The 12105-nt window shown below is 36.2% G+C and overlaps 2 protein-coding genes across 6 annotated transcripts; one reads left to right on the forward strand and one right to left on the reverse strand.

The window, feature by feature from the left end:
- Positions 1-60: 60 nt before the first annotated feature.
- On the reverse strand, positions 61-4428 carry LOC139979480 (xaa-Pro aminopeptidase 3-like). Its single transcript, XM_071990317.1, has 4 exons — positions 4213-4428; positions 2520-3664; positions 1809-1929; positions 61-1201 (listed from the first exon to the last, which is right to left on the reverse strand). The coding sequence occupies exons 1-4, from the start codon at positions 4289-4291 to the stop codon at positions 1041-1043; spliced, it is 1506 nt and encodes a 501-aa protein (XP_071846418.1). The 5' UTR covers positions 4292-4428; the 3' UTR covers positions 61-1040.
- Positions 4429-4569: 141 nt separating this feature from the next.
- On the forward strand, positions 4570-10659 carry LOC139979481 (uncharacterized). Of its 5 annotated transcripts, none has more exons than XM_071990319.1 (7): positions 4570-4743; positions 6551-6834; positions 7292-7463; positions 7889-8001; positions 8662-8711; positions 9367-9472; positions 10121-10658. In XM_071990319.1, the coding sequence occupies exons 2-7, from the start codon at positions 6568-6570 to the stop codon at positions 10211-10213; spliced, it is 801 nt and encodes a 266-aa protein (XP_071846420.1). In that variant the 5' UTR covers positions 4570-4743; positions 6551-6567; the 3' UTR covers positions 10214-10658. The 5 variants fall into 5 exon arrangements, with proteins under 5 accessions (XP_071846420.1, XP_071846419.1, XP_071846423.1 ...); XM_071990318.1 differs by having other exon boundaries at positions 4571-4748; XM_071990322.1 differs by lacking the exon at positions 4570-4743 and adding an exon at positions 4766-4784 and having other exon boundaries at positions 10121-10659.
- Positions 10660-12105: the final 1446 nt, after the last annotated feature.

Consider the following 12105-nt stretch of genomic DNA (forward strand, 5'->3'; position numbering starts at 1 on the left):
CAAGGCTTAATGATTTGTGTACATTTGAATGAGAAAATAAAAATTCAACAAATGGAACCATTTCATGTGCCGTTTCACTTTAATGAGAGATGGAAGTATCAATAATATAAAATAACAAGGCTTTTAATTCTATATTGCATAAACTTTATAAAAAAATGGAAAGGGCCAAAAAGATAGGAAAAATCACACACTTGATATTCATTTATAGCTTCCCCCCCCCCCCCCTCTGTCTGGTTCTTGGTTATTTTTTATGCTTCCATCCTGAATAACTTGCTTGTCTTCTTGGTACCTTTATTTAATCTTTTACTCATATTAATTCTGCTTCTAAATCCTGCATGAGCTGTCATCCTCCTTGAGAGGTTGAAGTTTACTTTTACGGCCCCCAATGTTTTCATGGTTCTGTTTCAAGGGTTGATGAAGGTTACAAAGTCAACTACATGCTATGATATTATTGAATGATCTGGGTTGCCTTTATGTGGTCACAGCTTACATTGGAGCTGTTTCTTCAAACGGGGAGGCCAAACAAGTAGAATTGAAACTATTCAGGGCCCTTTTCCTTGTTTGTGAATATTACATAGACAACATATAAATTTGGAAACATTTCCAGGGTCACTCGCAATCCTAGGACTGCATGGAATCTGGGGACTGTCTCTGATTTGTCTCCTGAAATCAGAGGTGTCTGGTCACGTCACTCTACACCATGTTAGAAACCGATTTAGAACAAAGAAATGACTAATAAGTTTTCTGTTTCCAAAAATGAGGATTCCATAACTTTTGGGAACTGTCTCTTCATGAAGATGGTATAGTATATAGTAGTCATGCTGCTCCTAGCTGTAACAACTACTGGTAATGGCTTGACTCCACCTTAAAGAGAGTTGTTATGGTTGTGCCAGAAAACAAGCACCATGCTTGAAGCTTCCTTTGCACATGTATCTTTAATAGTTCTCTCATACACTCTTCTTAATTTCGTGGGGATGAGATGACTAGCTGTTTCAAAGGAGGCATAATTGTAGTTTCCAACGAATGAGAAGATTATGTTGTTATCTCTTCATTATGGACTCGATTACGTCTATTTCCTTTGGACATTCTTGAGAGAGTACCTCTGGCCCTTTGTCAGTTATCAAGATGTTGTCTTCAATTCTTATGCCGATGCCACGGTATTTGGATGGGACGGAATCTTCTGCGGCCGGAATGTAGATACCTAATTGGAAACAAAAAGAGATAGTTTACCAGCTAAGACTATTATGTAACTTCTTTCTACGGGAAGTTAAGAATTGGAAAATGAAAGTTTAACGAGGAAGAAACGGCCCAAAGGGGTGAGTGGGAAGTGACGATACAAGTAAAACATAGGCTAGAGCTGTGGTAGCCACTTTCAAGACCTCCCTTTAGCAGACTATGTTTCAAGATCAAAATTTCTAGCTGACAAAATTGCTCACATATGGTTTGGCATTTGTAGTCATTGTCAAGCTATCTTTCCATATACATCGTCACATTACTGTCTCCAAATTATAACACAAACAGATAAATGTCAAACCTCAAAGAGTATTTTTCAGGCAATCCAAATTATTTCCAATGTAAAAGATTACATTTGACATCTGACTGTTTAGGATTGAAAATGCTTAAGTCTTTCTGTTTGATTTTGTTTATTTGTGATGCAGCCTCTGAAGAAGATCCTGCTAGGATCGAAACTTCAGGCCACCTTACTTTTACACATTGTTTTTTTTGAAAATTAGAACAAGTGTGACCATTATTTGATTTTCTAGCATATTGGTCAGTTCTGATGATCTTTGATTGGCTGTGGATTTTACCTGGTTCTATGGTTATCACCATGCCATGTTGTAGCTGGTTACTCCTGGATACTCGGACAGTATCATGGGTGTCCATCCCGAGATAATGTCCTACGTGGTGAGGACAAAACATTTTACTGACCTGAGGGGAAAGAAAATAATACATTCAGTGTGTCTCACATAAGAAGTGCAGCATGACCTCATTGTCCCTAGACATAAATCTTGGTCAAACATTTGTTGTACCTAACATGGACCATATGGTAGTGTCGTGAGAACATTGATAGTAGCATCATGGTGGAAATCCAACATTAACCTTTCATGACATTGACAATCCATTGCTGGAAATATTAAGAGGTCAATCAGGATGTCTTTTGTTTCAATTGGAATATGGGTCATGCCATATATCATTTATATGGGTTCAGTTCTGTAAATGAAATTATTTGGGTTTTCCTGGAATCATCAAATTTATATAGGTTGCCTTTTATATAGGTTGTCTTTAAAAACATTGCAAATTGCTTCTTACTATTTAACAATGTGGGAAATATTTTACAAACTTAAACAGTGTAATGGTGGGGCTTTCAAAAACTATCACAACTTGGACTTCTCCTTAAGGCTGTGAAGTAAGAAAAAGCAATATTACTTTCAATGTTGTCTGGATGAAATTCATCAATACAGTGAGAGGAAGATACATGTAATAGTCTGAACACCACTGATAAAGTAGATGAAACTAACTCGGTTCAGATCAACATCGTTAAGGCTACTCGGCAGAATGCCAAGATTTTGTAGACTTCGGCCCAGTCCAAGCAACATGAAATGGTAAACTTGATCCAGAGTGCTGCCAGCCGTACACTGTTCTATGCAATCTTTTTGCACGGAAAGAACAGCGCCGTAGAGCTCCGCCTGGGCCTCTGAGAACTTGCCGTTGACTGGCCAGGTCCTGGTGACATCACTGGCGTAACCGTGGTACTCACAGCCGGCATCCATGAGAACCATCTCGCCATCATCAATCGCTTGGTTATTACTAATGTAGTGCAGAGTGTTGGCCCTGTTGCCGCCAGCCACCACTGGAGGATACGCAAGGAATTCTGCTCCACCCAATCTGGCTTCAAAATCGACTTTGGCGTAGAGGTGGGCTTCATTGACACCGGGTTTGGAGAACTTCATGGTTTCTTTGAAGGCTTTGGATATGATCGATCCAGACTTTCTCATCAAATTGATCTCCTCAGGTGATTTGATCACCCTCTGGGCATGAATTGTTTGTTGAAGGATATTGACAGTGTGCCCTCTGCTTCTGGAGGGTTGAATTAAGTTTGTGGAGACGTCCTGGTGTAGACTGTCATGAACAGGCCTGAAAACATCGTACCAGACGACCGTGTTCTCCCTGGCGAGATATCTATGAAGCTTCTCTGGGAAGCAGTCAGTCGTGAAAGCTTCGTCCACACCAATGAATTGCATTGCACCCTCTGGCCCGGACCTGGGCCCATCCCATAGCTCTCTATCTGAATCTCTCTGTGGCACGAAAAGGGTTGCTTTGTGATCGGGCAGTTCCCTTCCAGGTATACTTTCCAATATAAGTGCACTATCTGGTTCTTGGAAGCCACACAAATATAAAAAATCAGTGTTCTGTCTGTAAGGATATGGTATTTCATCGGTCATGTATTTCTTGCCAGCTCCTAGAATAATAGCAACATGATTTTTGGCACTCCCATATATTGATCGACCAATGGCTGCCATGAGGTCCCTCCTTCTTGCGCTGTACTGTCCCCGTGATATGCCAGGTGTAATTTCATCCATTTTGAGAAGGTGTTGATGTGTGAAAGGCGTAGGTTGGCCTAAATATCTCTTTGGTATAAGTACTTTCTCTTTCCACATAAAAGCTGTAAATTCAGAGAGAAATTTTAGTTCATAACAAAATTCTTCAAATCATTCTCACTTATAATTAGAAGATGTTTTACAGCTCAATTTCTATACTGTGTGCAAATATCCAATCGTTCTCTTTTTAGGAATATCTCTGCGAATTGGAAATGATTACATCAGCCAGGCGCGTAGTGAGGAATTTGCCAAGGGAGGGAATTACTAGCGATATCATAAAAACATACAAACAAAATTTGCTCAAGAGGGTGCGGTCACCCCCTTTGCCCCCACCCCAACCCCCCCCCCCCCCCTTCGCTACGCGCCTGACCTCAGCTATATCTTTATCAGGAAATATAAAAGATAAAATAATTGTAACATTTTCTGTCCAAACTTGCCATAAAACTACTGCAGTAAACGAGCATACTGGCCGATTTTTATAGAAAGCAAACTCTAAAAGCTGCTATCTGATGGCCCACATATAAAATAATCACATAATTATCCAGGACATAGGGGTATTGAGTACATGAGCTAAAACCCATAGACAAGGCAATATGCAATTTCAGTTTTTCACCTGTGACAGAGAATGCTCTCGTAATGGGCATCAATCTGCTTTTCATGCCCACAGTCGACAAAGTGTTAATACACTGCATTTTCAAGTCTGGTTTGTCAGCTACCAGGGAGGAATGCGCTTTCGGTCGAGGACGTTACATCACTCAATGCTAGCCAAAAGTTTTCCTACGTAGGTAGAGAACTCTGAGCTAGCTATACAAATTACATACATGTGCATCCGAACCAGCCTGAAGTTATCATAACATTTCATCCCCTGAGTCAAATTCATCACCAGATTAAATACCGAAATTTATCATTAGGTTCAGAAAGATCCCTAGATTTAGAGCGATGAATCTGGGGATAGCTTCAAGTCGGTAAATTCGAAAGCGTGCAAAGGGTGCACTGTTGTAAACATTCACTGCAATATGTAAACATAAACTTCTTCACAGAAAGCAGCAACCACTGAAATATAACAGCTCGATTGTCACTGTGCAGTTTTGAATGCATGATGTTTTTACGCTGAGATTAAGTCTTCATGATCATAACACTAATAGTACTGTAAGTATCGGAATGGTTGTACCTTTTACAATTAAGGTTCGACATGGCTAATTCAGTCAAACCAATGTAGGCTAATAGGATGGTGACTTCGAAGTTCGCCCACTTAAGACTTAAAACACCCCAAAACTAAATCTTCTGGTATAAATCATTTGAAAATATACTTCATATGTACTACAGTAATACTACTACTAGGATGAACATCGAGTTGCCCAGACTCCAGAGGTCTTAACTTATCGTACTTCGTAGGCCTATGAAGTATGACAAAGTTATCTTAGTTAAGGCTAGGAAGTTATCCCTCAAGATGTCTGCTAGCATGTCCCTCAATGTGAAATTAAACGATTATGCAATTTTGAACAGCTAGGCCTGATGTTAAGCTAGACATAAGCATACAGTAACATGATAGGATAGGAAGGCTGTACTTTGTGAACATATCAACATTGCAGAAATGTTGACATAAATTAATGGGATCCTGAGATCTTACTGTGGCTGGTTGGAAATTTAGCATTTTTTTGATGAATTGTTTTGTTGCTGTTATAAAAAATGTATTTAGGCCGTTTAGATTGTACTTTCAACAGTACCTGTAGGCTAGGTCCTCAGTATTTGAGGAAATGGCATGAATAGCACAAATATTTAGTGATGGAATGATTGCCACAACAAGGAAATATTATGCGTTTATATTCCTGTCGTGTTAGATAAGTTGTATTTCCTCCCACTTCACTGAGATTTGACTAAATATGAAATTAACAATTCTTCTTAACTATGTCTTTATTAAAGCACATTGGCCCCAATGTACAGTTGAATTTGTCTCACCAAAGATGAAAATGAACAAACAACCAAACTTTCTTCGTCGCACCCAATGTACGATTATTTAGTTTGGTCAATATTTACAAAGTTGTAACAAGTTGCATCGCAGAATGCAGAAAATTCCTATCATCATATCCAAATATTGTCTTTTCTGTTTTTCTTTGCCTTATTAAATAGGCATGACAGGGAAGCTGTAAGCTTTTTTTTCTGTTGTCTAAAATATGCACTAAGCATTGTACAAGTGATTCCTGTAGTAATAAGGAAAAGTAAGGCATTTGTCTTGTGTACTTGTTTTTAATAAGTCATAATTTGATTCGCCAATATGTTACAAAATTAAATGTTGTTATATGTATACATGTTACCTTAAATTGTCACATAATAGGATGCTACATTTCTTGCAATTCAACATACAAATACAGAATGCTTATCTACACTGTCACATAAAACACATTTAATGCCAATGCTGTGACCAATACTGACCAGTGCCATACGTATATACATTATCAACAATTTTTGTCAACTTACTGTGCTATCAGAATGTTTAATACTAAGTTCTGCAAGTGTATAGCCCTGTTTAGTTCACAATGGGAAGTAGCATGGATTTCAAAGACTTAATTATCAGTATTGCAAGATCTAGTTTTTCCTTAAAATATTCAACAGCCACTGTATTGGACAGTTGCTATTGTCTATATATGCCAAGATCACATTCAGGAGAATCAAGGTAATCTGTAAAATGTTCATAAATTGGTCTCCATGTGGTGCTTGTCAGATCAGCCACATAAAGCATTAGCTTATTGCCAGTGATGAAGCTCAGATGATATAAATCTTAAATATTGTACAGACAGTACATAGGCCTATTACTAGATAACTATTACCAGACAACAGATTCTGCCCATGTCTATAAGACCAATCTCCAATTGAAGAAAAACTTAATTACATACACATTATTTGTAAAGGGACTGTCTTGAATTTAAAATTTAATTTCCTCCCATTTCCAGCTTCATAGCATTTCAAGATGGAGATTTTGTCAGATTCAAGTCTGAAGACTTTCAGTTCGGAAACTATATCACTCGATTCATCATGTGACAGTTCCAGTAAGTCAAATGGATCAATGTCACCACCCTACACCAGTGGAAGAGAGTTATCACCATCATCAACACCATCCAAGTCTGCTGCTTCATCTGAACATAGCAAAAGTGAAACAACCCCATCATACTCAACAAGTAGAACTTATACAGACTCTATTAGCCTTACATCTGGTGACAGTAATGATGGTACACAGGTACAGTGATGTCTGCATACTTTGCAAAATTTAATTGTTCAGCTTAAATGCAAATCACGAAATCAAACCATTCACTAAGTTTTGCTACCTTTTTGTCAAAGTGTTTTGAGCTGAGTTTTGGTAATTGCTAATTTAAATTGAAATTTACTACTGTGTAAAATACAATATCTGAGGTACAGTATCTTAATATATTTTCAAGTTTGTAATCTTTGAATAATGTATGTGAGTGGGCTGTTTGTTTCCCCCCAAAGCTATTGCATCATTGTATGCTACATTCATATTAACCAAAGTCAAATGAACAATACAGACAGACATGGCAAATAAAAAATAATTTGCTATGAAATTTCAATGTTTCTAGACTTTAATTAAAAATTACCCAAAGTTGCTGTCATCCTAGGACATTACATCGTAGATCAAGAATGCTGTATGTCTGATATCTCTTTACCCTTCTCCACAGGGAATTATTTCTCCTGAAAGTGATTTCATGAGGATGTGTCGCCAGAGACTCCAGACTGATAATCTGAGTAAATCAAGTGAATCAACTCATTCAGTTTCTTCCACAAGGAATTCACAGCAAATAGAGTTCTGCAACAGGTGTATTAAAACATTAAATTCCGATGAGAAGGAAGGTAAGCCAATTAACAATATTATTGTATTCATTAAACAGCTTCCACACAAACCTTTCTCATTAATTACTTGGTATGGGTATTTTAATGCGGTGAGTCACTGAATTGCGTAAACCCTTTTAATAATTTTATGGACAAAAAACACATTAAATTTGAATTCAATATTGTGCTTTGACCTAATCCAACTATCTCAACTTGTTTTACGTTGAGACCTTGTATGCTATTACACTGACTTATTATTCATGCAGAGTATTTCATGAAATGGAGCAAAACATTGTTTATAGTCATACATGTATACTCCTAGTTGGTTGTTTTAATAAAAAATATTGATTTGATTTCCTGGGTACAAATTCTTTGATGACCCAATGTTAAGTCCATAGTTTTTTAAATTTTACTGTTTTTCTCACTCCATCTTTTCTGTTAAATAGGACACAAACTGAGTCCAGAGGTACATGGTTCAAAGCCAGAGAGAGCTCATAATATCAATCCTGCCCTGATAGAGAGATTAAAGATGGAGAGGCTGCTTCATTCTATGAGAGAGGTTAGAAGATTACTACTAATTTACTTAGTACATAATATCATAAAAGCCCTATAAATCGATAGCACATTGTTTCAACTGTAAACTCCCTTAAACTCAAACACTTAAAGAGTTGGAAACAGTTCTGTTCTGTGTTTGCCAGGATGTTGGCCAGTTTGTACTTGTAATCCTAGACCTGAGAGAATAATAAAAGATAGGATTAAGACCATCACCATTGGCATCTATGAATTACCACATTGCTAACAATAGTGAAGGAGAGACAAACCTAACTAAAAAATTGGCATAAATATGACAGAGATCTTGAGGAACAACTCCCCCAAATTGCTAAGTAATTCTTGAATCGTTTGGGAGATTTCCTAGTTCAACAGTCGTTTGTGGGAGCTATCATTTCGTTAATCTGTGATGTCATTGAGCCGCTGTGATCTGAAATTTCTAAATTGCAGATGTGATCTGAAATTTCTACATTGCTCTGATGAAAACTGTAGAAACCTGGTTAGCATCCATGAATTGATAATGATGTGATCAGATGAATATTATGATATTATTAACTGCAAGCCAATTTTCCAATCTTTGAAACGTCTGTCCAATTTTTTGGTTTTGGATTATAGTGTGAAGTGTATTCCATTCAGTTGTGTTATACTATTTTCCCCCTTCATTTTTTAGGTCACAAGTATTCCAGACAAGCCTCCCCTTCAACATTGTCAAATTTGCAGGTATGTATCCACACCTCACAGTAAAGACCTGAACCTTTTACCCTTGTTTTTTGTTTTTTGTTTGTTTTTTGTCTATTGGTTTTTTTTAAGTGTTGTTGGCATCCAGAGTTATGCCTGGTAATGAACACTGGTCAAATATACACAGGTATGAACCCACATAACTTCATAATTCATATGCAGGTTTCTTCATGGATCGATTTGTCAAATGTATTTTAACTAAAAAACATAGTTGGTGGTATCATTTATCTCCAGCTATTGCATTTGAGTACATTTGGTTAACCGCAAGACCTCCAGGAGTAAGTCTGGTTGTTAGGGAGTGACAATAACTGTGTCCTGAGTTAGTCTTAATCTGAAATTAAAAGAATATGTTGTTGGTTGATTTATGAGAATTTATAACATTAACATTCAGGGTCTACACTGAGGATGACAGCATCATCATTAAATTTTGCCTTAAATGAGCATGTCAGAGATTTAGCATACTTTAAAGGTGAATATATGGAAAACCGGAATAGCTATAAAGACATAACTAGCACTCAAAGTTTGTCTTTCTGTTTTTGTTTTTCTTGAACTATAACATTTGTCCTGAAGTAATCTGCATGAATAGCTTTATGTAGTGGTTTATGCAATAGTTAATATTTCTTTGTTTCTTTTATAGGAGAATGCAAAGAGATGTCCATGAAAGAGGTTTTATACAAGATAAAGTGAGACATCTCAAAAACAAGCTCACTGAGGAGAAATATCAGAAGTACCTAACAGAAATGGTAAACTTACATCCAAAATGGAATCACAGCTAGCTAGCTTCAAGAATTATCCTAAACTTAGTTTCCAGAGTAGCTAACTTTGAGGATGACTGTTATCAACTAAGAATAGCATGTTTCTGGAATCACAAAGTAAAGGGCTAAAATTATTTTCAAGAAGAATATGAATGTAAACAAAAAAAAATACAAGAACAATATGAAAATACAATTATATAATGGAAAATAACAAGCAATCATCAGTTTCCAAAATCTTTGCATTTCACACATTTTATGCCTGTTGTGACAGTAATCATATTGGAATAATCTGTTTTTGAAAATCAAGAAAGAATTTCATGAGCAAATGGGATTTCATTAAGGTGAAACATTCACATAAATAACAATGCTTTTACAGACCATTATACTGATATGGATGTATGCTTATTTTCAGATTAGCATGAAATGCAATACAGTTGTAGGTGAACTTAACTATAATAATTAAGAAATTATTGAGAATAATTTCAGGGTATTTAAATTTTTTATGCAAATGAAAATGTTATGAGTGTCAGTTAGGTGGTAAAACTAGTTTTGATATCTTTCCTCTTCAAACAAACAGAAATCTGAAGTTAATTTAAGTCAATCTAAAACATTGTAATTTTCTCCTTGCCATTGTAGGACTCCATCAGTCAGATAGGAAGACTAGCTGCCAACTTACCAAAGGCCACTGACCCACCAGACGAAATCTGGAATAAACTGATGAAGAGATGACACTTGCAAAAAGCCAGAACGATTGAACGGTGGATTAATTAGCTTTCACACAGGACACAGTTCTGCAGTCAGTAAAAAGTTTCAGTGTACAGAAGGAAGGATAAACAATGGATTTGCAAACAGATATTGGTTATATGCCTTCCATATCTTTTGGTATTGGGTGCTGTTATTCAAACGTTTTGTCATCTTGTGTGTAATGAGCTATTTTAGCTAACTGTTAAATGCCTGGGGGACACTGCTTGAAAAACTGAATTCAGGGCTCAGTTCAAGTTTAATACATTTGTGATTGACAAGAGAACAGTGCAATCAACTTAATCACTTAAAGGTTAATCACTAAGAGGTTGTTTCCAAAAATGATGATGGTGATACAAAAGTGGTTACCAAGAGGCCTTCTAATTATTTTGCATTTATTAATATTATACCTTGATGCACATTTTCTAGTATTGTTTTCTTGTGTGATATGAAATATATTTATATATGTTCAAAAAATCTGTGCTTTGTATTGTTTCCTAATGTGTCATTTAGTATTAAGTACTAAGTATTAACTAGAGAAATAAACAGAACATGTATGAACAAAAGGAAACCATATTCAAATTGAAAGGAAATCATTATGGTCAGAATGTCAAACTTCCTTTGATAAATCCATCCATAGGGGAGGGGGACGCTCGGGAGTCTCTCATAAATCCTCTGGATGCTAACAATTGACAGTAAATCTTGCAGACTTTGCTGATAAATAGAATTGCTTTTTGGGGTTCACATAATCTCCCAAGCAATGTGGCTCATTTAGACAAATGAGAGTAGCTAGATTGCCACTGTATTTTCACTTTATTTATTAAAAGTGTCAGAACTATCAAAAACTTCACACATTTTTAAACATTTTGTAGAACCACTTAAATAAATAAATAAGAAGGACATAGTCAACGGAGAAATCAGGATATATGGTAACCCTTTTCCCACTGAAAAACAATTGTATAGGGGTGAGGATGGTACCTATTTTGCATCAGGTTCAGAAGATCAAAATCATTACAATACTTAGTTGGAATATCTCAAGTAAAACATATTAAAAAAAAGCATTAATATTAAGTTTAATCGACTGCTAGCTGATACTACTTTCAATGGTGTATAATTGGCAGTGGTGGAAGGTACATTCAATTTATGTTAATTCGAGGGATATCCTGGTGGCTGAATTTTATTGCTAAATAAAAATGCTAGAAAACAGTAGGCCAAGGCCACAATGTCATAGCATATATCATGGCAAAGATATGAATGTCAATTTGGTGATATTTTGCATGCATCTAGCAACAACAGAATGAATGATGTCATCATGGCAATTCGGCTGAAACGTTTCTCGATTTCTTGTAGAAGTTTAATTTACCTATTCACAGAGGAAAACAATATTTTTACAAAAAAAGTTGCTGTTTGACAAATTTTAAATTAAGAGTGCTTTGGCAGCTATGCAAACATTCCAAATATATCTGGTTTAAAGGATAAATCAACAAATTGATGATTTAAAAAAACAAAAAACCTTTGAAGAAAATTGGAATATTTTTCTTTTCTAACTGAGAGTCACACTGTCTGTAACCATAATATCCATGTTACACTACCTGTGTATGTTACAGATTAGTAGTATTGACCACAATTGGATACACACACAATTTGTCCTTTAGTTCAATGTTTTTGTTATCAGTCCTTTGATCCCAACACTAATTACACGTTCCTTTTTGCAGTGATTCACAGTGATACAACTCATACTAGTATTACTGGTTGCACCTAGGTATTTACAATATTTGACAGGGAGAACCTTGCAAAACTTTGACTTGCTAAGAATTAGAGGTCTAAGTTCAATGAACTCTCCTAATACAATAACAATGGTGTCCTGGTTGGAACCTGGA

Source organism: Apostichopus japonicus, chromosome 14 (genome assembly GCF_037975245.1).
Source record: "Apostichopus japonicus isolate 1M-3 chromosome 14, ASM3797524v1, whole genome shotgun sequence".
Classification (NCBI taxonomy): Eukaryota; Metazoa; Echinodermata; class Holothuroidea; order Aspidochirotida; family Stichopodidae; genus Apostichopus; species Apostichopus japonicus.